This window comes from Eulemur rufifrons, chromosome 6 (assembly GCF_041146395.1).
Source record: "Eulemur rufifrons isolate Redbay chromosome 6, OSU_ERuf_1, whole genome shotgun sequence".
NCBI classification, from domain to species: domain Eukaryota; kingdom Metazoa; phylum Chordata; class Mammalia; order Primates; family Lemuridae; genus Eulemur; species Eulemur rufifrons.
In genome coordinates this window covers 52,475,552-52,502,305 of record NC_090988.1, presented here as the reverse complement: position 1 = coordinate 52,502,305, position 26,754 = coordinate 52,475,552, and the positions used below count along the sequence as shown (strand labels likewise).

Below are 26,754 nucleotides of genomic sequence, written 5' to 3'. Positions count from 1 at the left end.
TTTTTTAGAGACAGGGTCTTGCTATGTTGCCCAGACTGGTCTTGAACTCCTGGCCTCAAGGGTTCCTCCTACCTCAGCCTCCCAAAATGCTAGGATTATAGGCATGAGCCACTGTGCCGAGCCCTATTTTTGAGGATTTTAAATGGCTCTAATTTTGCTTTAAATATGTCTTAAGAGTTTTTGGTATTGAGCAAATAATTCCATTTAGTTTAGCCAAGACTATATTCAATGGAGATCCAAGAGAGTCTTAAGTGGTCTCAGTGGGAAGCTAGCTGAAGGATTATTTTTTATATAGGGAATATTAAGAGGAGAGCTAGAGTGATCATTTCACTCTCCTACCCAAAAACTTCAGTGCTTTCCCTTTTACTGTGAAATTAAATGAGGACTCTTCACCCCAACATTCAGGTCCTTCCTTCATATGATTCTAGCTTATTTTTCCATCCTTGCTTATACCCCAAAACTCTAGGAAGTGTATATTTGCTTTCCCCCAGATGTATACTCTGTTTTCCCTCCTCTGGATCTTTTCTCTTGCATTTTCATCTCATTGAAATGCCACCCAGCTTATCTGTTGAAAGGCTATTCATCTCTCTATGTCTAGTTCAAAAGCTGTCGCATTCATGGAACTTTTAGGGATTCACTTATTTCTCCGCTCCCATCATCCACCCTGCTTCTCCACTTTGTAACTTTTATAGAACTTATTTCATTCTCTCTTACATTATGTCTTTTTTGTGTTTGTGTTTTTCTAACAGATTGTAAGTTTGTTGAGTATAGGAAATATGTCTTACTCATTTTAAAATCTCCTATAGTACCGTGCACATCACAAGTGTTTGACACATATTTGTGAAATTGAATTTGAATGGAGGAGGAAAGAGCTAACTCTAGAAACAGATACTATCATCTGTTATTATTTTTTCAGAATGAAAATAAAATGGGTACAGTGTTTAATTTATTACAATTTGTTATGGTACATATAATCCAGTAATGCAAATTGTTGGAAAACAATTTGATATAGCAGTTATACTAAAGATTATAAAGCAAAAAGTGAAAAATTACTTGTCATCCCATAACCTAGAAATAACTCCTATAAACATTTTGGTAAATATCCTTCCAGACTTCTTTTCTAAGCACATATAAATATATACTATATATTGTTTCTCTTTTCAGAAAATGCAGGCTATTGTACATATTGTTTTGTAGCCTGTTTTTAGTTAACTATAGGTCATGGATGTCTTTCCATGTAAATAAAGAATTCACGTCATTATTTAGTTGTCTCCTAATATTCTTGACTGTAGAATTTATTTAACAAATTTATTTAATAAATCTCCTGTTGATATTTTGCTATCTTAAAACACCATTGTGATGAAATCCACCTGTCTCATTAGGTCCTTAGAATAAATTACTAAAAGTGGAATGACTGGGTCAAAGGCAGTGTCCTCTTAAACATTTTTGTATTTATTACTCAGTTGCCCTCCAGAAAGTTTGTATGTAATTACACTCCTACCAGTCATACACGAGAATACTAAACTAATTTTCCCACACCTTGCCAACTCTGGTATTATCATTCTTTTAATTTTTTTAGGTACATTTTTTAGATGTCACTTCAGGGATTTCATTTATGCATGCTTTGTACCATTTTAGGAATCCATAGTGCTATAGACTTATTTTTATCAAATGTGAAAAATGAGAGATAAATATTTTCCTATCCTGTGGCTCTAGGTTCTGTGGGAGTAGAAATGTGGGGGTCAGATAGCTTTTGTCTAAATAACTATTTATTTGTAACAACATAATTTATTTTTCAATAAATTGTCATGTATCTATTATAAAACTAAAGTTTTTTCTTAAAAGATTAATAGTATTTAAATTAATACAAATAAAATCTATCTTGTTGAACACTTACTACTTGTTAGCTCTAATGTACTAGGTGCTTTTAATGGCTTATCACAAAGTATATAGCAGACAGAGCCATCTTTATTTTATAGATGAGGAAACCAAGGCTCAGAAAAATGCAGCAACTAACCTACGGTGACAATGATAGCTAAGTAATAGAGCTGGAATTTTACTTAGTACTGAATTGATTATGAAGAGAGTCTTAAATAGAAATTGCAATTATTTATCTCCTATTGAATCTATTGGTATCAAGCTTTTTCTTTTTTCCTAGAGTCGAGAAGAGAATATTATATAAAATTTGATAATGGGTTAGTGCTGTTAAAGATTCTCCACTGAATATTTTGTACAACAAGGTTCTCTAAGGAATGATAACCTATGAAATTGGAATGCCTCTCTGTAAATTATAGTTCTTTAATTCTCTCTCAAAAGCCAACTGTTGGGAAGTATAGCCTAGGCTGGGTGTGGTGGCTCACATGCGTAATACTAGCACTTTGGGAGGCCAAGGTGGGAGGATTGCTTGAGGTCTGGAGTTGGAGACTAGTCTGAGCAAGAGCGAGACCCTGTCTCTATTAAAAATAGAAAAAATTACCTGGGCCTGGTGGTGTGCCTGTAGTCCCAGCTACTGGGGACCCTCAGGCAGTAGGATCGCTTGAGCCTAGGAGTTTGAGATTGCAGCGAGCTATAGATGCCACTGCACTCTAGGCTGGGCAACAGAGTGAGTGTCTCAAAAAGTAAAAAAAAAAAAAAAGAAGTATAGGCTGAGCGTGGTGGCTCACGCCTGTAATCCTAGCACTCTGGGAGGCTGAGGCGGGAGGATCACTCGAGGTCAGGAGTTCGAGACCAGCCTGAGCAAGAGTGAGACCCTGTCTCTACTAAAAATAGAAAGAAATGATCTGGACAGCTAAAAATATATAGTAAAAATTAGCTGGGCATGGTGGTGCATGCCTGTAGTCCCAGCTACTCAGGAGGCCGAGGCAGAAGGATTGCTTGAGCCCAGGAGTTTGAGGTTGCTGTGAGCTTGATGCCAGGGCAACAGAGCGAGACTCTGTCTTCAAAAAAAAAAAAAAGAAGTATAGCCTATTGTGTGAGAATAACAAAGCATTTAAGGAATGCAGGTGCTCTGAGCCATATAGTGCCTTACATGCCTACATATACTACTCTCACTTTGTTAGTCATTTAATCATTAGATGATTAGCCATTTTTTCTTTACCTGCTTTATCATGGTATTGGGAATTTTTTAAAAAGATGGTCACATACTCTTACAGAGCTTATTGTATAAAGCAGAAGACAAAGAAGCTATAGTTCAGTGTGGTTCGTTGCTATCCATTAAAAGAAAAAGACTCTCATGTTGAATAATGGGTATATTCACTTACTATGTTGTATGTAAAAGGCATATCTAAAAGACACTTCAAATGTAAATGGAAAGACTCTAAAAAGGAACTCCAAAGTAAAGTGAAGATACATGAATAGGTATAGACAAGATGAAAAAAACTAGAGGGTAATTTGGAAGCATTTTCAGAGAGAGTGACATTTTTAAATGACTCTGACAGGCCAATAAGTATTTTTTTATAGGCAGAGAATGCAGATAGGGAATTTTAGGCAAAGGGAGTAGCATGTTCAAAAGAATGCAAGTTTTGAAAAACTATGGTACATGTAGAAAGTAGAAAGTAGTTTGGTTGTGCTAGAGCTCAGTGAGTTCCATGTATAGGAAGTATGGGAGAAAAGCTAGGAAGGAAGGTTGGGTCTAGTTTGTGAAGGTCATTGTATCAGACTGAGATGTTTAGACTTTATCCTGAAGTCACCAGAAGTTAAGCAAGGGAATGACAGGATTCTATCTGTGTTCTGGGAAGATAATTCTTGGTAGTATGGAGGGTATTAGAGAGAAGAAATCCTGGAGAGAGCAAGACCTATAAATAGATATTGTAATGGTCCAGGCAGAAGATGATGAAAATCTAAGGTAAGGCAATGACAATGATATAAATGGGAAGAGTTAGATCTGAGAGACATTTTAGGAGTAGAGTGGAACAGAGTGGAAATAGCATGCAGACTAATGCTCTGAAGAACCAGCTTTAGCCATTTATTAACTCTATAATCCTGGCAAATTAACTACTCTGAGCCTCAGTTTGCCATCTGTAAAAGACAGATAGATAATAATCCCTCCTTTTAATGGGACTGATATAACAGTAAATGAAATAAAATATTTAGAAGTGTTGAGGAACCCCAAACCTCTCTCTATACAAATGATATGAATTAGAAGTAAGGGAAAGAAAAGAGTCATAGATGGCATTGAGGTTTCTAGATGGGTTGGTGGTGGGGCTTAGAGAAGAGAAATAGGGAGTTTGATTTTGGATATATTGAGCTACATTTCAGATTCGGATCTCCAGGAGGCAGTTGGAAACAGATTGGAATTCAGAGAGAAGTGACCTGAAAGAGAGAGACTTGAAACTATAGCTTGAGTAGATTCATGGGAACCCCAAATGGACAGTCTTGTCTCCCTTGTCTCCCTGCCAGTGTCCTGCACGTCTCTCAGACTCAGAGAATGAAGAACCTTCTCGAGGCCAGATGACACAGACACATCGCTCGGCATTTGTTTCCAAGAACAGCTCCTACTCCTTAGCTTTCCTGGCAGGGTAAGAGACTGATACTGAATTCAGTCAGTGTTCTTTCATTTCGGGGTATGAGCAAAAGGGACTGGGGGAGCAAAGGTATTTGTTGTAGCTACTTTGGGGAAGATGGAAGGGGAGAAAAGAAAGTAGGAACTGGTTTTGAAATATGAATTAGGGAGAAAGGGCTGATCTGAATTTTTAAAGAAAAGTAACATTTACCCCTTCTCAGGAGGATTGTGCTAATTGCTCTGCTGCAAAGTGTGAAGCTTTTATCCTGGGGGAGGAAACAAGAAAGTCTTCAGTCCAACAATATCCATGGACTCTCCCTCTGGACTTTAAAACTCTTAGAAGGAAGTAAGGCCAGAGTTGATTTTCTTTTCATTGCCTAGCCCTAGACCAAAATATACCTTCATAGGTTTCAGGAGGGCAAACAGGAAAGTCTGGAAGACCCTTGACAAGGAATCCCTTGACTTTGTAGGCCCTGGAGAGGAAAGGAGGGAGGAATTGGATGGATGCTGGGTGTTTGAGGGATAATGAAGGGCTAGATGGGAGGAAAGAAGGATGAATAGATAGGAGGAAGGAAGAAATCGTTCGTTCATTCATTCATTCATTCAACAGATATTTTGTGAACAGCTGCTACTTGCCATGTTCTGTTTTGGTATAGAGATGCAAAGACACAATCTTTACCCCAGTTCATTGTCTTTTTGTTTAAAGCTGGCATTCCTCACCCTTGTCCCTGGGGTTCAGCTCCTCCTTCTCACCAGCACTATATAGTAGATTTCTCTTTTTTGCTGTCCTTATGAACACACACTTGGGCTCTTACTATCTTAAGGCTTTTATTGCTACTCACTCATAAATATGACAAAAAGAAGCCACTAAAGTTTAAGAATTTTATAAAATGCTTACTATTGTGACCCCTAATATAGTTTCTACTTTGGAATCCTTTTTGTATATGTTCTTTTGGAGTAGTCTGATCTTCCTCTGTTATTTTTGAGAGTAAAATTCACTAAATCTCCCATTCCTTTGAATGCCTTCCCTTCTATAGGTAACGGCAGCTCTTTCTCCAAGAAGGCCCCTCCCAGAATATTTATTCACTCATTTGACATTTGTTGAATGGCCACTGTATCATAGCCACTTAGGCTTGATTGATGTAATCAGGACCCAGTAAGTAAGCCAGTATCCTTTCCATTTATGATGAAGATGGGACTCTTGCATTGTGTGTATGAACTTGAACTATAGATTCTTTTAAAGTTAAAATATTAAAGATTGCTGCCGGTGGTGCATGCCTGTAGTCCCAGCCACTTGGAAGGCTGAGGCAGGAGAATTGCTTGAGCCGAGGAGTTCAAGGCCAGCCTGAACAATGTAGCAAGACCCCATCTCTAAAAAAAAAAAAATCAAGATTACTTGACTATGAATTGTTGGCTCTAGATTTGTATATGGATTTCCCCCCATTTATAGCAGACATATCTTAATGCTTATAAGAGGACTCTACTGAAAAGAGAAAAAGATCAAATTATTCATTCCAATGAAGCCACAATAAATACTCCCTGAAGCTAATATGTTGCTTTATGAATTCTATGATTAATTAATATTTCATAATTTAAAATAATTTAGAAAAAAAGAAATTTATATTAAAATACAAATATAGTACCAAGGGAAAATTGTTCCAATTGATTGGAGTAGTTATTGAACAGGTGAATTACTTATTACCAATTCTAGTCTCTACTCTTATGCCTTTGTAATTCATTCTTTTAAAGAGGAGATAGTAGGTTAATATGCCATTAGTTAGAAATGCCTGGCAAGGAAATACAGAAAATTCTTTTCTAATAGGTAAAATTGTAAAGCCTATACAGGAGTATGCTTTTGATTATAAATGGCTTTTGGACATCTGTTCCTTCCCTGCTCCTACCCCATATGTATATCTTACCCTATGTCATTGAGCCACATTGGGACTAACTAATAAGAAAAATTTCATTTAAGATTTTACTGTTAAGAAACTCTTGCAATCAATATTATACATTTCTAGATTTCAGGGCTCATTTTCTTCCAGATATCCAAGGTTGTGTGCTGAGTTCAATTATTGGAATAATTATTAAAACAATTAATTGGGTTTAGTTGGTAGGGTTATCTTTTTAGGAAATAGTTTGCTGATGTTGTGGAAACCTTAGGTTGGAAAATCAATTATGGTAATATAATGAATTGCATCTCTTATTTAGAACATGCCTTTCCTTAGATAAGAAAATTATTCAGTTTCAGTTCCAAATTCTATTTAGGAAAATAATATAGAATTGTTAGTGCTGATAATGAGATGTAGCATATGGATATATTAAAAAAAGAAGTAGCATAGTGATCGTTGCCCAACAGTGTAACTGTTCACTTAAAAATGGTTAAAAAGGTAAATTTTATGTATATTTTACCATAATAAAAAATTTAGCATTGTTTATAATTTTTGGATATTTCTAATGTACTTTTTCTGTCTATTAAGCAACAAAAAAGAATAGATTTTTCTCTGTAAGTCTTTTCCTGAAGAGAGTGCATATGTAAACACTTTTAAAGGTTTTACAACTGTATTTGAATCAAATGAATCTGCCATGTGTTTTTCTTATCTACTTTATAAACTTTTCTTTCTTAAGCACAAAAGCATGGAGGTAAGGGTAAATAGGCATGACTGATGGGATGATGATTTTGGAAGGAATGCATCCGTAGATTTTGGCTGTGTGTATTGCCAGTAGGTCAGCCTATTTTCATTTGAAAAATTCAAAGTCAAGAGGGCTTTGCAGCCATATTAATGAAGTTCTACACCCTTTTGAAAATGAAATTTGTAAATAGAGTAATAGTTAACCCAAGATCATTTTGAAGTAAATCACAAAATATGTTAATTGAAAATAACCATTTGAACCATAAGTAGGATATATAATTGTAAAGTTAAAATTTTATTTTAAATATCTGGAAACCAGTTTAATTAGTCAACTAATTAATTATTTTAAAAAATTTATTTCCCTTCATTCCTTATTTCCCTCTTCTCCACCAGAATCAAACTAAAAACATGGTTGCAAATTCTTCTTATATTTCAGCCTGGAAAAACTTTCTCTTTTTGAGCTAGTAGTGCCTTTTCTTTTTCCTAAGAGCTCCATGTCCAGTTGCATTTTCCTTTTTGCTTCGGCTATCAGGAAGTTTAGGATTAGGACAAAGTTTTCAATTCAGTCACCATGGCTTTCCAAAATGGCCTATAGTTTTTTAAAAGTAATTTTTGCTATGCCCTTCTTGCATTTATTAATATAGTCTTTGTTCTCCAGTAAGGCTTAACATTTATGTATTTTTACTGTAAATCACTTCAAATTCTTCTTTGAAATAGAGTATAACAGTACAAAGAAATATAATCAAACCAATCATCCTCTTTCCAGTTTAAAAAAGAAAGGGATATAGTAATGCCATTCTGTACAAAAATTGTGTCTTAAGTAAATGGTGCCTAGCACGATTTCTGCAACATGGTAAGCCTTTAGTGACTATTGTTTCTGCTGCTGCTGCTATTTTATTATCTTCTTTTGCAACATGGACTCTTAGAGCTGAAAGGAACCTTACATATCATCTTATTCAACCCTTTTGTTTTATGGATGGGAAGACTAAAGCCCAGAGAGAGAGCATGGCTTGCCAAATTTTATACTGCTAGAACAGTAGGAAACTGAGTTAGAACTGAGGTTTGTTGGCTCTCAGTTTAGTTTATTGCTCTTTCCACTGTACTCCATACCTTCTTATAGATCCTTGTGCTGCCTCTGCTCATCTTCCCCACTAGACTTTAAACTCCTTGAAAGCAGGGATAGCATCTTGTTCACTATTTTAGTTGGAATACTTAGTACAGTGCCTGGCAAATAGTAGGGGCTCAGTAAATATTTGTGGAATGTTTGAATAAGATAGGCCTTGTGCTTGTGGGTAGGATAAACTGGGGCTTTGTCAGAATTGATAGTCAAACTTACAGCTTAGGGCCTCTAGGAAGGAGGGCTCCTGGAGTTTTGGAGGGACAGATTGGCTGACGGCTGTTTTTTAGTTTAGATTTCACAGGATGAATAGGGGACTTAGGGGGAGGTCTAGCAACCACACTGATAAAACTTTTATACTATGAATTTGCATTTAGCCTTCTAATATATTTAGCAATAGCTTATGATGATACTTTTCATAGATGTTGTAAAAGAAAGATTTGCGTCCTCCTGAGTAGAAATTAGCCATAGCTACATCATTTTGTTTTCTAATGTCCAGATACTTTTAAGCCTGAGTTTGTGGTCGTTCAGTGTGTGGCACATCAAGAGACCTGATGTGGCTGTGCTCTCTATAAGGTGTTATGTATTAGGAGAGATATAGACAGAGACTTAGTGTTAGACTCAGGGATATTAAACACATGCCCAGTCAGTGTTGGAGTGAATGAAAATATGCAGACCCTTTGGGAGACTGGTTCCTCTTGCTGAAAACACACAAATTAAATACAGAAACTTTCAGGTAACAGAAACTAAGGGGATACATAAGTGATGTGATATTGGAGGACTAGCTTCAGGATTGTGGAAAGGGAGCAAATCCAGAGAGGTAAGGTGTGGTGTTTTAGGGAAGAAGTAGCAGTGTGACCTTGAGTAAACAGCTGACCTTCTGTTTCATCTGTGTAAAATGCAGGTTATGCCCTACCTGCTAGCTAGCCAGAGGGGCTTACTCAATGATTTTTTTAAGATTCTTGCCACCTCTAAAATTGAAATATCTAGACTTTTGAAGGGTAGAGGAATTGAGGCCAGAGAATGAAAAGAAAAGGATGGGGGTAGTTAGGAAGTTCCATAAAAATCTAAAGATTAGACTTAGCAAATTGTGTGGGGGGCATAGTCAAACAATGACCTGAGGAGATTATGAGAAAAAGATGCAGCAGTGAGAGCAGTGAGTTAAAAGAAATGTCAAGACTTGATAATGACCTGGGGCAATGGCGTGTGCGTGTGCGTGTGCGTGTGCGTGTGTGTGTGTGTGTGTGTGTGTGTGTTGGGAGAGGGGTAAAGGAATTGGAGCAAATCAAGTGGTTATGAGCCTGGTTATGAAGAGGACAAATCTTCATAACCATTAATAATAATAATCCATTATTAAAAGTAATGGAATATGGTTGGAAAAGGAAGATAGTTTAAAGAGAAGTGATGTGGAGCTTAAAGAGAGTGGCAGGTTTTAGAGGTGTCAGTAATATCTCTGCCAAACAATAGATTTTGGCATGGATGTGGTGAAAAGGGAGCACATATCACTGTTGGTGGGAATGTAAATTCATACAACCTCTATGGAAAACAGTATGAGGACTTCTCAAAGAACTAAAAGTAGGTATACCATTTGATCCAGCAATCTCGCTACTGGGTCTCTACCCAAAGGGAAAAAAGCCATTATATCAAAAGGACACCTGGACTTGTATGTTTATGCCAGCACAATTCACAATTGCAAAGATATGGAATCAACCTAAGTGCTCATAAACTAATAAATGGGTAAAGAAAATGTGGAAATATATACCATGGAATACTACTCAGCCATTTGAAAGAATAAAATGTCTTTTGCAGCAACTTGGCTAGAACTGGAAGCCATTATCCTAAGTAACTCAGAAACGGAAAACCAAGTACCACATGTTTTCTTTTATAATTGCGAGCTAAGCTATGAGTATACATGGTCATATAGAGTGGTGTAAAGGACATTGGAGCCTCAGAAGGGGGAAGAATGGGGGGATGGGATAAAAAATTATCTATTGGGTATGATGTACACTATTCAGGTGATGAGTACGCTAAAAGCCTAAACTTCACCACTATATAATACATCCATGTAACAAAAACCACTTGTACCCCATAAATCTATTGAGATAAAAGAGAGACAGACAGACAGGGTGGGGAAAGTCTTTCAGAAACTGGAGAGAGGGTCCTCTCCAGCCTTTAGCTTCTTGATGAGACCCAGCTCTGCCAGACCTGAGAGTATGATTAAGAAACCAGTGTGGTGTAAGTATATGAGAGACAGAGTAATGACCAAGCAATTGAGAGCATGAGCTATCTCATGTTTTATATCATGCATTATCATTTGAAACCATGTTTTATAAGCATTTATAAGCATTAAGTCTTCCAGCTTTCCAGCCCTATGTTTCTGCTGGCTACCCCTGCTTTTCCTTGTTTGTAAGTCAGACTCATAGTGGGTGTGGGTATTTTTAGCCTAACTAGATATCCCAGAAACCATCTGGTCTCTTGGCAGTGGAAATTTTAAGCCAGTTTGCCTTTCAGACAATGCTGCTTGCTCTTGATTATGGCTTCATTTTGTGGTTGGATAGAGAGCTTCCCTAGATTTATTGTGTCTGTTCTGTGGCAGAGTAGAGTAGAATGTTAGTTAGATCAGTATGCTATGGTAGGAAGAGCACAGATCTTGAAATCATAGACATACTATAGGTTTAAGTATTCACTTTCACTACGTGACTATGGAAAGATCACTTCTCTTATTTCTCTATAAATTTGGGATGATGATACTTATGTCATAGAGTTTCTACATGGATTAAATGAGATACATTGTATTTAAAACACTTAGCAATGTGCCTGACAATAATGGGTTCCTGATGTTGGAATTTTCTTTCATTTCCTTAAGAGAGAAAGAGGCATTTCTGTACATATTTTTATTAATTTGTAAAACGTTTATTGAATATATTCACTATGTGCCAGTCACTGTTGGGGTTGGGCATACAGAAATGAATGTGTACAAAAGAGGGAGGAATAGTTACTTCCCTCCTTTGTTAGTGAAGGTATTGTTTGAGTACTTTCAATCCTAAGAACATTATCACATTTACTACTCTTGACTATTCTTAGTCAGCATTTTGAAGACTCTTTCCCTGGCCAAATGCTAAAATAACAATACTAACGTTATCTGTATATTATCTTTACATTTTATAAAATATATTTACACTCCTGATTTTAGCAGTTTAGTGTTAGAATTCATACCCCATATTGCTAGAAGGACTGGTTGGGCTTCAGAACAGTGCCATGGTAATAAACACCTTTCTTGTCCTACAATTCAAATATATCATCTGTTTCTTAAAAGGTACTTTGCCTGGTGATGTCAGCAAAAATGGTAGAATAGAGAAATCCAAAAGCCCATCCCTCCACAAAAGCAGTGAATAAATTGGCAAAAACAGTCAAAATCAACTTTACTGGAACTCTGGAAACTAAAAGTTTACATCAAATAAGTAAGTGCTTAATCAAGAAAAAAACACCTGAATCTTGGCATTTAAAAAACTCTCTATTGAATCACTGACTGACTGTTAAGCTAACAGAACAGAGACTTCATTGGCCACATTTGACAAATAGTTTTTACAAAATCCGTTCAGAAAAGTCATTGAACAAACAATGAATACACACAGCAACAAAAAACTTGGGAAGGCAGAGAATTGATTTTCATAGTTGCCATATTATAATCAAAATGTTCAGTTTTCAGCAAAAAAAACAAGGCATGATAAAAAACTGACCTATACACTAGAAAAAAATTTGATATTCTTGACATAGGCTGTAAATCATATTTGCAAGAGCTAAAGGAAACCGTGGACAAAGAACTAAAAGTAGTCATGAGAACATTGTCTCAACAAATATCAGTAAAGAGATAGAAATTATAAAAAGGAACCAAATAGAAATTCCAGAGCCAAAATGTACAGTTACTGAATGAGCAGAATTGAGCAGGTAGAAGAATCAACAAGTTTGAAGATGGGTCATTTGAGGAACAGAAAGAAAAAGAATGAAGAAAAATGAACAGAGCCTAGGAAATCTGTGAAACACCATTAAGTATACCAGTATGCACAAAATAAGAGTCCCAGAAGGAGAGGAGAGGGAAAGAAAGATGAAGAAAGAATATTTGAAGAAATAATGGCTATCTAAACTAAAATCCAAAGTTAAGAAGCAACAGCTACTCCAGATGGGACGGAGTCAGTGAAAGAACTCCGGAAATATGAAGAATCAGACTGAAAGGACACCCCCAAAAGGGAACATCAGCTCTCTAGCAATGGATACAAACCAAAATCAGAACACTGAAATGACAGATGAAGAACTTTGAACATGGATTCTAAGAAAACTCAATGAAATGCAAGATAAAATGGAAACCCAACACCAAACAACCCCATACACACGCACACACACACACACAAAAATCCAGGAAATGAATGAAAAATTCACTAAAGAAATTGAAATATAAAAAAAATCAAACAGAACTTCTGGAAATGAAAAGTTTATTCAAGAAATTACAAAACACAGCGGAAAGCCTCAAGAATAGGCTAGATTGAGCAGAAGAAAGAATCTCAGGGATTGAAGCTAATACCTTTCAATTAAACAAGTTGGTCACAGAGATAGATCGGAGAAATAAGAGAAAAGAGCAAAGCCTACAGGAAATGTGGGATTATGTGACGAGGCCTAACATAAGAATCATAGGCATCCCTCAGGGTAAAGAAGAAAACACACAAGGTTTGGATAATCTATTTGAGGGAATAATGGAGGAAAATTTCCCTGGCCTTGCTAGAAATCTAGATATCCAGGTACAAAAAGCTCAAAGGACTCCTGGGAGATTCATTGCAAACAGAAAGACACCACAACACATAATCATCAGACTGGCCAAAACAAAGACGAAAGAGGCCCTCCTATGAGATGTAAGGTGAAAGCAGCAGGTAACCTACAAAGGAAAACCCATCAGAGTAACTGCAGACTTCTCAACTGAGACCTTACAGGCCAGAAGGGACTGGGGCCCCCTTCTCAGCCTTCTCAAACAGAAAAATGCCCAGCCTAGAATTTTGTATCCTACAAAACTAAGTTTCTTATATGAAGGAGAAATAAAGACCTTCTCAGACAAGCAAACACTGAGGGAATTCATCAAGAAAAGACTTGCCCCTCCAGGAAGTATTCAGAGTGCATTACAGACGGGTCAGCACAAATAGACACTCACCAGTGTAAAATCATCCAAAAGCTAAAGTCAAAGGCCAGATAGCACAGTGGCTCAAGAGAGAAAAAAAAGCAACAAAGTTTAACTCAACAGGATGAACAGAAATCCCCCGCACTTATCAATTCTTTCAATAAATGTGAGTGGCTTGAACTGCCCACTAGAGACACAGGCTGGCCCAATGGATAAATATACATTAACCAAGTATTTGCTGCCTTCAGGAAACACATCTAACCCACAAGGATTCATTCAGACTCCAGGTGAAGGGATAGAAAACAATATTCCTTGCAAATGGAAAACAAAAGAAAGCTGGTATAGCAGTTCTAATTTCAGATAACTTAGTCTTCAAATCAGCAAAAGTAATGAAAGACAAAGATGGTCATTATATAATGGTGAAGGGTACAATTCAACAAGAAGACATAACAATCCTAAATATTTATGTACCTAACTCAGGTGCACCCAGACTCATAAAGGAAATCGTACTAGATCTAAACAAAATGATAAACAGCAGCACCGTAATAGCCAGGGACTTCAACACCCATCTGACAGAACAGGACAGATCCTCCTAACAGAAAATAAAGAAACAATGGACTTAAACAGAACTCTAAAACAAATGGGCCTGACTGACATTTACAGAACATTCTACCTAAAAACCACTGAATATATGTTTTTCTCATCAGCTCATGGGACATTCTCTAAGACTGACCATATTCTAGGCCACAAAACATGTCTCAACAAATTAAAAAAAAAATAGAAATTATACCATGCATCTTCTCCAGACCACAGTGGAATAAAATTAGAAATCAACTCCAACAGAAACATTCATCTCCACACAAAATCGTGGAAACTAAACAACGTTCTGCTAAATGATCATTGGGTCAAGGAGGAAATTAAGATGGAAATCAAAAGATTCTGGCCGGGCGCGGTGGCTCACGCCTGTAATCCTAGCACTCTGGGAGGCCGAGGTGGGCGGATCGTTTGAGCTCAGGAGTTCGAGACCAGCCTCAGCAAGAGCGAGACCCCATCTCTACTAAAAATAGAAAGAAATCATATGGACAGCTAAAAATATATATATCGAAAAAATTAGCCGGGCATGGTGGTGCATGCCTGTAGTCCCAGCTACTCGGGAGGCTGAGACAGGAGGATCCCTTGAGCTCAGGAGTTTGAGGTTGCTGTGAGCTAGGCTGACGCCACGGCACTCACTCTAGCCTGGGCAACAAAGTGAGACTCTGTCTCAAAAAAAAAAAAAAAAAAAAGAAATCAAAAGATTCTTTGAACTAAATGATAAAGGGACACAAGTTATCCAAATCTGTGGGACACAGCTGAAGCAGTCCTGAGAGGAAAATTTATAGTCATAAATGCCTGCATCCAAAAGTCAGAAAGACCACAAATCAACAATCTAATGAATCATCTTAAAGAACTGGAAAAGGATGAGCAAACCAATTGCAAACCCAGCAGAAGAAAAGAAATAACCAAGATCAGAGCAGAACTAAATGAAGTCAATAATAAACTATGTGGAAGATTAATAAAACAAAAAGATGGTTCTTTGAAAAAATAAACAAAATTGACACACCTCTCACTAGATTAACTAGAAGCAGAAAAGAAAGGACTCCAATAAGCTCAATCAGGAATGAAAAAGGAGAAATTACAGCTGATACCACGGAAATACAAAATATCATCTATGAATACTATAAAAATCTCTGCACAGAAATTTCAAAACATGGAGGAAATGGACAAATTCTTAGAAACACACAGCCTCCTAGGCTCAATCAGGAAGAAATAGAATTCCTGAACAGACCAATAATTGAGTACCAAAATTCAAGCAGCAATAAAAAACCTTCCTTAAAAAAAAAAGTCCTGGACCAGATGGTTTCACACCCGAATTTTACCAGACCTACAAAGAACTGGTGCCTATCCTCCAGAAATTATTCCACAACATTGAGAAGGAAGGAATACTCCCCAACACGTTTTACAAAGCCAAAAGCACCCTGATACCAAAACCAGGAAAGAACTCAACAAAAAAAGAAAACCACAGACCAATATCCATTGTGAATATAGATGCAAAAATTCTCAATAAAATCCTAGCAAACCAAATTCAGGTGCTTATCAAATAAGTTAATCCATCACGACCAAAGGGGTTTCATCCCAGAGATGCAGGGATGGTTCAGCATATGCACGTCTATAAATGTAATTCACCATATAAATAGAAGTAAAAACAAAGACCGTATGATCCTCTCAATAGATGCAGAAAAAGCATTCGACAAAATTTGGCACCCTTTTATGATAAGAATGCTTAACAAAATAGGCATAGTTGGGACTTACCTCGAAATGATAAAAGCCACAGCCGACATACTGAATGGGGAAAAATTGAAAGCATTCCCGCTTAGAACTGGAACCAGACAAGTTTGCCCTCTATCACCACTTTTATTTAACATAGTGCCGGAAGTCCTAACCAGAGCAGTCAGACAAAAGAAGGAAATCAAGGACATCCAAATGGGGGCAGAAGAGGTCAAACCTGGTGATATGATCTTATATCTAGAAAACCCCAAAGACTCTGCCATGAGACTGCTGGAGTTGATAAACAAATGCAGCAAAGTCTCAGGTTACAAAATCAATCTACACAAATCAGTGTCATTCATATATGCCAACAACAGTCAAACTGAAAACCAAACAAAAGACTTAGTACCCTTCACAATAGCAACAAAGAAAGTAAAATATCTAGGAATATATTTAACTGAAAAGGTGAAAGACCTCTACGGGGAGAACTATGAAGCACTAAGGAAGGAAATAGCAGAGGATGTAAACAGGTGGAAAACCATACCATGCTCATGGATCAGCAGAGTCAACGTTGTTAAAATGTCTATAATTCCCAAAATGATCTACAGATTCAATGCAATCCCTATTAAAATGCCAACACCATCTTTTGTACATCTAGAAAAACTAATTCTATGTTTCATATGGAACCAGAGAAGACCCCATATAGCAAAAGCAACCTTAAGCAAAAAGAACAAATTGGGAGGCATCAATTTACCAGACTTCAAGCTATACTACAAGGCTATAGTAACCAAAACAGCATGGTACTGGCAAAAGAACAGAGACTTAGACCAATAGAACAGAACTGAGAACCCAGATATAAAACCATCCTCATATAGCAATCTGATCTTTGACAAAGCAGACAAAAACATACACTGGTGAAAAGAATCCTTATTCAATAAATGGTGCTGGGAAAACTGGATAGCCACATGTCAAAGACTGAAACAGGATCCGCAACTCTCACCTCTCACAAAAATCAACTCACAATGGTTAACAGACTGAAACGTAAGGCGTGAAACTATAAGCATTCTAGAAGAAAATGTTGGAAAAACTCTTATAGACATCGGCCTAGGGAAAGAATTTATGAAGATCCCAAAGGCAGTCACAGCAACAAAAATAAATAAATGGGACCTGATCAAATTAAAATCTTCTGCACAGCCAAGGAAACTATCATGAGAGCAAATAGACAACCTACAGAATGGGAGAAAATATTTGCATGGTACATCTCTTGACAAAGGGCTCATAACTAGAATGTATATAGAATTCAGGAAAATCAACAAGAAAAAAATCAACCCCAATAAAACGTGGGCAAAGGACATGATCAGAAACTTTTCAAAAGAAGACAGACTAATGACCAGCAAATGTATGAAAAAATGCTCAACATCTCTAATCACCAGGGGAATGTAAATCACAACCACAATGAGTTATCACTTAACTCCAGCGAGAATGGCTTTTATCAAAACGTCCCAAAACAGCAAATGTTGGTGTGGATGTGGAAAGAGAGGAACACTCATACACTGCTGGTGGGACTGCAAACTAGTACAACCTCTATGGAAAGTAATATGGAGATACCTCAAAGAGCTAAAAGTAGAACTACCATTTGAAACAGCAATGCCATTCCTGGGCACCTACCCAAAGGAAAAAAAGACAGTCTGTATGGAAGACATCTACACTAGAATGTTTATAGCAGCATAATTCACAATTACAAAGATATGGAAATAACCCAAGTGCCCATCAATTCATGAGTGTATTAATAAAATGTGGTATATGTATACCATGGAGTACTATTCAGCTACAATAAACAATGGTGAACTAACACCTCTTATGTTATCCTGGATGGAGCTGGAGCCCATTCTACTAAGTGAAATATCACAAGAATGGAAAAATAAGCACCACATACTCACCATCAAATTGGTATTAATTAATCAACACTTATGTGCACATGTGGTAGTAATATTCATTGGGTGTTGGGCAGGTGGAGGGGGAAGTGGGGATGGGTATATTCACATCTAATGGTGTGATGTACACTGTCTGGGAGATGGGCATGCTTGTAGCTCTGACTTGGGCAGGGCAAAGGCAATATGTAACCTAAACATTTGTACCTTGGTAATATTCTGAAATTAAAAAAAATAAAAAGAATAAAAAAAAAATGGCCAAACACTGAATTTGAGGAAAGATACATGTCTACACATGCAAGAAGCTCAATGACGCCAAAGTAGGATAAAGACATCTACAAAGATATCAACATCAAAACACATTATAATCAAACTGTTGAAGGTCAAACAGAATCTTGAAAACAGCTAGTAAAATAATTATCTACTAATGACCCTCAATAAGTTTAACAGCTAATTTCTTATCAGACTATGCAGGCAAAAAGGCAGTGGTATGACATATTCAAAAGGCTGAAAGGAAAAAAATGAACTGTCACCCAAGAATTTTATATCTGGCAAAACTATGTATCAAAATCAAGGAGAAATTAAAATATTTCCAGATAAATGAAAACTGAATGTGTCACTAGTAGACCAGCCCATATCAAATGCTAAAGGGAATTTCTTCATTGAAATGAAAGGATACTTTCTTCAAATACACACAAATGGCACCAATAAAGGTAACTACATAAATAAATATAAAAGTCAGTATTAATGTATTGGTGTGTAACTCCTTTTTTTTTAAGAAAAATTAAAAGACAGCTACATAAAACAAAAATTACAAATCTGTGTTGATGGACACACAATGTATAAAAATGTAAAATCTGTGACAATAACAACATAAAAGAAGGACAGTTACGTAAGAGTAATGTTTTTGGTACTATTGAAACCAAGTTCTTACTAATTTGAAAAAAGTTGTTATAAATTAAGATATTAATTATTAGCAGGGCAACTTAGGAGATAAACCTCTAAGAAAATTAAAAACATACATAGTAAAAGATACGAGAAGAGAACCAAAATGGTCTACTAGGAAGTATCTAACACAAAAGAAGGCACTAATGGAGGAGCTGGTTAACAAAAAAGGTATAGGCATGCCCTGAGATACTGCAGGTTTGGCTCCAGACCACTGCAACAAAGTGAATATTGCAATAAAGTGAATATTACAGTAAAGCAAGTACAGAAATCTTTTGGTTTCACAGTGCATATAAAAGTTACATTTATACTATACCATAGTCTATTAAGTGTGCAGTAGCATTGTGCCTAAAAACACAACGTACCTTAATACCTTATGGCTAAAAAGTGCTAACGATCATCTGAGCCTTCAGTGAGTTGGAGGTTCACTGGTGGAAGGTCGTACCCTGGTGTCGATGGCTAATGGCTGATCAGGGTGGTGGTGGTTGAAGGTTGGGGTGGCTGTGGCAATTTTTAAAAATAAGACCACAATGAAGTTTTTTGCCACATTGCTTGACTCTTCCCCTCATGACACGTTTCTCTGTAGCATAAATACGGTTTGGTAGCATTTTATCCACAGTAGAACTTCTTTCAAAATTGGAGTCAATCTTCTCAAACCCTGCTGTTGCTTTTTTGGCTAAATTGATGTAATAATAATCTAAACTCTTTGTTATCATTTCAACAGTGTTCACAACAGCTTCACCAAGAGTAGATTCCATCTCAAGAAACCACTTTCTTTGTTCATCCATGAGAAGCAACTCCTCATTCATTAAAGTTTTATTGTGAGATTGTAGCAATTCAGTCACATCTTCAGACTCCACTTCTCATTCTAATTTCCTTGCTATTTCCAGCACATCTGCAATTCCTTCCTCCAGTGAAGTCTTGAACGCCTGAGTCATCCGTGAAAGTTGGAATCAGCTTCTTCCCAACTCCTGTTAATGTGGACATTTTGCCCTCCTCCCATGAATCATGAATGTTCTTAATGGCATCTTTTCCGGAATGTTTTTTATTTACTTTGTCAAGATCCATTAGCAGAATCACTGTCTGTGGCACCTATAGTCTTACGAAGTCACTATCTGTGGCAGCTATGGCCATATTTCTGAAGTAATAAGACTAATTAATTTAAATTACTCCTTGATCCATGGACTGCAGAATGGATGTTGTGTTAGCAGGCATGAAAACGTTAATCCTGTACATCTCCATCGAAGCTCTTAGGTAACCAGGTGCATTGTCAATGAGCAGTAATATTTTGAAAGGAATCTTTTCTCTGAAATCTTTTCTCTGAGCAGTCAGTCTCAACAGGGGGCTTAAAATATTCAGTAAACCATGCTATAAACAGATGTGCTGTCATCCAGGCCTTGTTGTTCCATTTATATAGCACAGGCAGAATAGATTTAGCCTAATTTTTAAGGACCCTCAATTTTCAGAAGCATTGGCTTCAACTTAAAGTTATCAGCTGCATTAGTCCCTAACAATGGAGTCATCCTGTCCTTTGAAGCTTTGACTTCTCTGTAGCTATGAAAGTCCCAGATGGCATCTTCCTCCATTGGAAGGCTGTTTTGTTTGCATTGAAAATCTTTTGTTTATTGTAGCCACCTTCATCAATGATCTTATGTAAATCTTCTGGATAACTTGCTGTAGCTTTTCCGTCAGTACTTGCTGCTTCTCCTTGCATTTTTATGTTCTGGAGACGGCTTCTTCCCTTAAACCTCATAAACCACCCTCTGCTAGCTTCCAGCTTTTCTTCTGCAACTTCGTTACCTCTCTCAGCTTTTACAGAAGTGAAGAGAGTTAGGGCCTTGCTGTGAATTAGTCTTTGGCTGAAGGGGATTTTGTGGCTGGTTTAATCTTCTATCCAGACCACTAAAATTTTCTCCATATCAGCAATAAGCCTGTTTTACTTTCTTATTTATGTATTCACTGGAGTAGCACTTTTAATTTCTTTCAAGAACTTTTCCTTGGCATTCACAACTTGGCTAATTATTTGGCACAAGAGGCATAGCTTTTGACCTGTCTTGGCTTTTGATATGCCTTCTTTGGTACCACTGACAGTTTGTGTGACATTTAGGAATGCAAATTAATTTCAATTTTTTTTAAGTATAATACCAATCAAGCTGACTTCTAAGCAGCTGCTTTTATAGGTTGACTTCTAAGCAGCTGCTTTTATAGGTTGATGTTGAAATTTCCTACCCACTCCAAAATGTATTTCCCACTAGAGTGTACAACTCTGACATTATTCATTTGGGTTAAGTATTGAACTTTCTTGGTAAAGTGCAAACATGTGATGCAGGTCGGCTACCACTTTTTCCTGTTAATGCTATGTGGCCATGAGACTTTGAATGGGAGCAATAACACACAAATTCTGGAATAGAAGCCATTGTGGATGGGTAGCACAGGCTTTCACAAGAGCTGTAGGGAGAGGAGAGGTGCTCTGGGAATGTACCTTGCCTCCTTTATAAGTTTTCTCTTAGCTAATCCTGGCAGAGTAAAAATTTAAAAGCAAATCGTTTGCCAGATTAAGAGTAGATATGATGCATTCCATTCCAAAGCTAAATAGAATCAACCAAGGAAATAATTTCTGTTTGTGATCATCTGCATAGCTACATAGTCACCTTGACTTGTGGCAAATTCTTATTTATCCTTCAAAATGCACATGCTACAGGAAGGCTTTTCCAACCATGTTTTTACTCCATCCCAAGTTATTAATAACTCTTTTATGCCATTTCTGCCTCATATGTATACTTTTTTTGTTGTGCTCTTTCACTGTATTGTATTTATTTATTTGTCTGTCCCACTGGACTCTGATTCCTTGAAGACCTAGACTGTGTCTCATTCTTCTCTGTATTCCCCATGCCTGGATAGTGCCCATCAGTGTCTGGCACGTAGTAAGTATATGATAAATGCTTAGTGAACAGACATATTTAGGGCAAGAGTTGGGGAGTGGGAAGCAAAGGTAAGAAATTAATCAAGTATTCCTATCTATAGTCTATGGGGTATGTGACAGCCATCTGTACATAATTCTAACACAGTAAGTTTCACATATGGTGCTAGGACAACTAGATATCCATATGCAAAAGAATGAAGTTGTACCCTAGCCTCACATCATATACAAAATTTAACTCAAAATGGATCAAAGACCTAAATGTAAGAGCCAAAACTATAAAACTCTTAGAAGAAAACACTTGGGAAGTTCAGCTGTATAATAACTGCTCTCCTATAGCACTTACCATGCTATAGTGTAGTGGACTTCAGTATACAAGTACTGTGGAGTTTGGTTTGGGTTATAAATTCCTAATGTAATACATAAGACAAAAATCATGTGTTCTTGAAATCTCTTAATTCACCAGGATTTAGGCCTTTAAAAACTCAAATGTAATGGATTGAGGGACTACGTTTAATTTTAACTTCCTACATAAAGATCTAGTACACTGCTGTGCATTTTTCTAAGTACTTCATTTGTTTCATGGCTGATTTAGATTGTTTGAGGAGAGGTTTGGGTCTAATAAAAGGAAAAATTGTTGTTTGTAAAGGTGATTAACACTATCTACTGTATTAAGGAAGGGGAAATATCCCTGTATCTCTGTAAGCATAGGTAAAATAGCTGTTGGTCTTGCCTCATTTTGGCAGGGTCTGGTTTGGAAACAAAAGCTTGAACCATATGTCCTCTTTGGAGCATTCTTTCTTTTGGCAGAGTTTGTTCTTAGAATATATTTTGTTAATAAATTAACTCATTTTCTATTGTAGCTGCCCAAGGGAATTATCTTTCTTGGTGAGTGGCTTAGAAAACACAAAAGAGATTGTCATCCTTTTTCCTTAACTAGTATATGGACTAATTTTGACTATTTATCTTTTATTTGTTTTTTAGGAAGCTGAACTCCAAGGTGGAGAGAAGTCAGAGCTGTAGTGACGCAGCTCAGGAAAGAATGAAGAGCAGACTCAGAGCAGCTCCAGCCAACAAAGCCAAGGTACACCTGAGCCCCAGGCTGCCAGGGCTCGCAGGTCCTGCCCCAGAGCCGCCTCTGCACATGATCACGAAAGAAACTAGTCCAGATGAGAAGCAGATTGAGCCCAGGCATGTTAGTTATGTTGGAGAATTCTAGAAACAGATGTGAAGGAAGAGGGTTTGAATTAGAAGCCAGATGGGTAGAATTAGGGCCATGAGAGAAACCATTTTAAAAGCTCTAGATAAGGGGTTTTTTTCCTAAAGATTTTCAATTTCATTAATTGTTTCAAGTGTGTAGGAGTTTCTGCTAAATAGTATGCTTTCTAGGTTAGAGATTGCCCCCATTTCTCAGGCTCACATTATCCTTCATTCCATTTCTTGTCCTTCTCTTTCCTGTCCCTGCACCATCATAAAGGAATGGTGAAGGAAAATATATATGTATGTATAATCTTTTTAATCTTTTTCAGGTCACAGCTATGACTCCAGCCTCCAACCCCATCATTGGTGTCCTCTTTTCCACTCAGAACAACCGCTGCCTCTCGGCCCCTGACTTAACCATCGAAAAGCGTCTACCCTTTAGCTCCCTCTCATCCTTGGCTTCCCTGCATAAACCAGAGCGTTCTATCAGCCCTGAGAGCAATGACAGCATCTCTGAAGAACTAAACCACTTCAAGCCCATTGTCTGCTCACCATGTACTCCTCCCAAGAGACTCCCTGATGGCCGTGTGCTAAGTCCCCTCATCATCAAATCAACCCCGCGCAACCTAAACAGAAGCCTGCAGAAGCAGACTTCTTATGAGGCCAGTCCACGGATCCTCAAAAAGTGGGAACAGATCTTTCAGGAGCGGCAGATCAAAAAGACCCTTTCAAAAGCCACTCTTACCTCCCTGGCTCCTGAAACAGGGGAAGACCTGCTAGGCTCTGAAGTTACCCATTCTAGCAAAGAGAAGCCACTTCTGGCTTTAAATGCAAGATTGTCCAGTGGGCAAGTACTCTCCGAGTGTACTGGACCCACCTCCACTGACCTTGATTATTTCCCCTCTGTTAGCCAAACAAGAGCAGAACAGGACAGTGATAGTAAAAGGAACACTGAGATCCCATTGGAAACCTGCTGTTCCTCAGAACTCAAAGGGGGAGTTAGTGGGACTTCTTTGGAGAGGGAACCATTTGAGGGGTCAGGGTCAACCCCAGATGCCAAGTTAGACAAAACCTGTATAAGCAGAGCCATGAAAATCTCAGCAGTTAATTCAGTGCTACCCAAAAACAGTGTTTTGGGTGGAGTCCTCAAAACAAAGAAACAATTAAAGACATTAAATCATTTTGATCTGGCTAATGGTGTTCTAGTAGACAGCCTAAGTGAGGAGCCACTTCCTTCCTTGCGTCGGGGCCGGAAAAGACACTGTAAGACCAAGCACTTGGAACAAAATGGCTCCCTTAAGAAACTGCGACCAACCAGTGGTGACGTGGGTCTGGCCCCAACAGACCCAGTACTGCGAGAGATGGAGCAGAAATTGCAGCAGGAGGAAGAGGACCGACAGCTGGCTCTGCAGCTGCAGCGCATGTTTGACAACGAGAGGCGGACTGTGAGTCGGCGGAAAGGAAGTGTGGATCAGTACCTCTTACGGTCCAGCAACATGACTGGGGCCAAGTAGCACTTAATGTACAGCGTTACCGATTTTTAAGAGGTCTTTGGCCTTGATCATTTATACTGAAGAGCTGAGTGTTCTCACTTTGGTTTTCTTATAATGGCAAAACACTGTCTAATAGGGTTCTGAGAGGTTCCAGGGCCTTTGCAGTCGATATCCAAGGGAACTGCGTCTCTGTTTCTGTGTGACCCAGGTCAGAAGCACTCCTCACTCCCTGAGTGACCCACCCGAGGGCTTCTGGGCCAAATCTGGCAGCACCCACTTGGAATGAGATTTGGAATGGCCTCATTCAGGAGCATAATGGCCACAGTTAGAAATGGTAGAGCAAAGAAAGAGGAGATACCTTCTCAAACTGTTAGACCTCCTGACTTCTTTCAACAGGGAGCTGTTTTAAATCAGCCTTGCAGATAAAAATTAATTCCATCTGTTTCAAAGAAGTGGAACAGTATAGTTCTTTGGGAGATCCAAAATGATAGATTGTTATGTTCCTCTTTTTCCTGCCCCTTGCCACAAATAAATACCTACCTAAATCAGTTGAGCTATGCTTCTTCAAAAGTTGATTTACATTCTCTGTTTTAAAAATAACTTTTGATTAATGCTGTATAGTTGACAGAGCACATTCACAGGCATGTTTAATTTGGTCTTCCCAATAGACCTAACGTACAAGCGATATTAGCCTCATTTTTAGATGATGAAACTACAATGCAAATGTTCTTGTTCTCTCAACTACTAAGAGGCATAGCCCAGACTGACTGGGTCTCCTGACAACAAATCCAGTGGATTTTCTACAGGTTTCCCGAATGGACCACAACCCAATGGCAGCCCAGGGGAGTCTAGGGAAAGCAAAGCTGGGCATTGACCACTGATAGTGCAAAATCCACATGCAAATAAGATTGACAGGATGTATAAACATACACTGTGCAGTTATCCCCATCCCCTACAGGTTCAGCCTTCTGTTTTCCTGGAGGTTCCAGCCTATGAGACATAACTATAATCAAGTGTCATTATTACTTCCCACATGGCCAAGAGTTATCTGCAATGTTGATCTAAAATCCTGAAGATTCACCCTGAAGTCAGGCAAAGAACAATGCTGAAACTCCATACTATGGAAATAAGGTATCTAGCTGGATGCAGCTGGTAAATTCAGTCCCATGGACCTTTGGGGTTTATTTTCCTTAGCAGCTGACACCATGTGTCTTTTGCATCCCTGGTGGTGCTTGGTGCTTCTGCCCATCTGGGCTCATTGAGAATAGGGATTAAGGTATGATTTTAGGGAATCTCAGATGGGCTGGCATTCCCTGTGTATGTATGAGCTGTTATTATAAAGTCATGTGACTGGCATTTTAACAAACCTTCCAGAGCTTATATATCCCAATGTATGTTATCCCCCTGAATAGCCCCAGCAGGATACTGCATAGCTTTTCCAATGGTATTGCCGTTGGTGAAAACATTTCTGGAACAGTCTTCAAAGACTGGAAGCATCTGAAAACAGACTCCCAAAATGTTAGAACTGGGAGGGACCTCAATGGTCATCTGTTCCCACCTCCTCTTACTAAGACAGAGGCTAAGGTCCAGGACAGTGATTCACTGGTCAAGGGAGTTAGTGTAACGCCCTCTTTTAATTCTTCTCAGGAGATTTGCCCTCTTCTTCTCAGGGCAAATCTGTAATCTTTTGTGGTTACAGGAGAGAGAATTTTAAGTTTGAAACTACCCAGAAGCTATTTGAAGTCTCTGGGGACAAAGGTGACTTATCAAGAGGGTTTGAGTAATAAATGGGTGCTGCTGTAAAGCAGTCAGAGCCATTTTCTTGTGCAGCTCATGGTTCCCAAACAGTCCCAAAGAGAAGTTCCAGAGATGTCTTAAGCATTGTGGTCATGATTGAGATACGTGGAATCTCTTCGGTGACTACTTTGGTGGGGAACATTACTCACCTGAATGCATGTATTCTGTGTTCTGTGTGTGTGTGTGCACGTGTGCAGATGTATGTTTAAAAAAGATACATCAATCTCATTACTTTAGAGTCACACCACTTCATTTCTAGGTCCTACCAGCAACATATGGCCTCCAAGGGCTGGAGGGCATGTTAGTGCCCAAAACAGAAGATCCGGCACTAGTCTGCAGAGGACAGCGAGGGTGACCTTACCAAATGCCCTTAGAGAAAACTTAGCAGTTACTACTACCATTTCATGTCTTTCCTTTTTGATTGTAGTAAATATTATTGGAAGGCTAGTCTTGTTGGTAGGAGCAAAGACACTTATTTTTCCACTTGCCACATTTTTCTATATCTCCAATTATTTAAAAAACACTTTTCAGTTGGAATTGATTTTTGGTTTTGGTAAAAAGATAAATATTTTTAATAGATAAAAGATATATATTTTAAATATTTCCCCAAATTAATACTTTCATTTTAAGAAATTGCATGGGAGTAGCAAAAAGTGCAGAGTGAAAAGCTACTTCTCGTTAAATGAATATTTCAAACACTAGATCCAGCTTACTGACTTTCCCTCTTGCACCTACTCTGATGTCTAGGATGG

The 26,754-nt window shown here is 38.0% G+C and overlaps 1 protein-coding gene across 1 annotated transcript in view; it reads left to right on the top strand.

The window, feature by feature from the left end:
- The window catches only part of RNF169 (ring finger protein 169), a 78,448-nt gene extending 53,882 nt beyond the window's left edge, over positions 1-24,566 (top strand). The window contains exons 4-6 of the mRNA XM_069469247.1: positions 4,399-4,517; positions 22,497-22,596; positions 23,042-24,566. Coding sequence (XP_069325348.1) covers positions 4,399-4,517; positions 22,497-22,596; positions 23,042-24,226 — 1,404 coding nt within the window. The 3' untranslated portion in view covers positions 24,227-24,566. The remainder of the gene's footprint in view (positions 1-4,398; positions 4,518-22,496; positions 22,597-23,041) is intronic.
- The last annotated feature ends 2,188 nt before the right edge of the window (positions 24,567-26,754 follow it).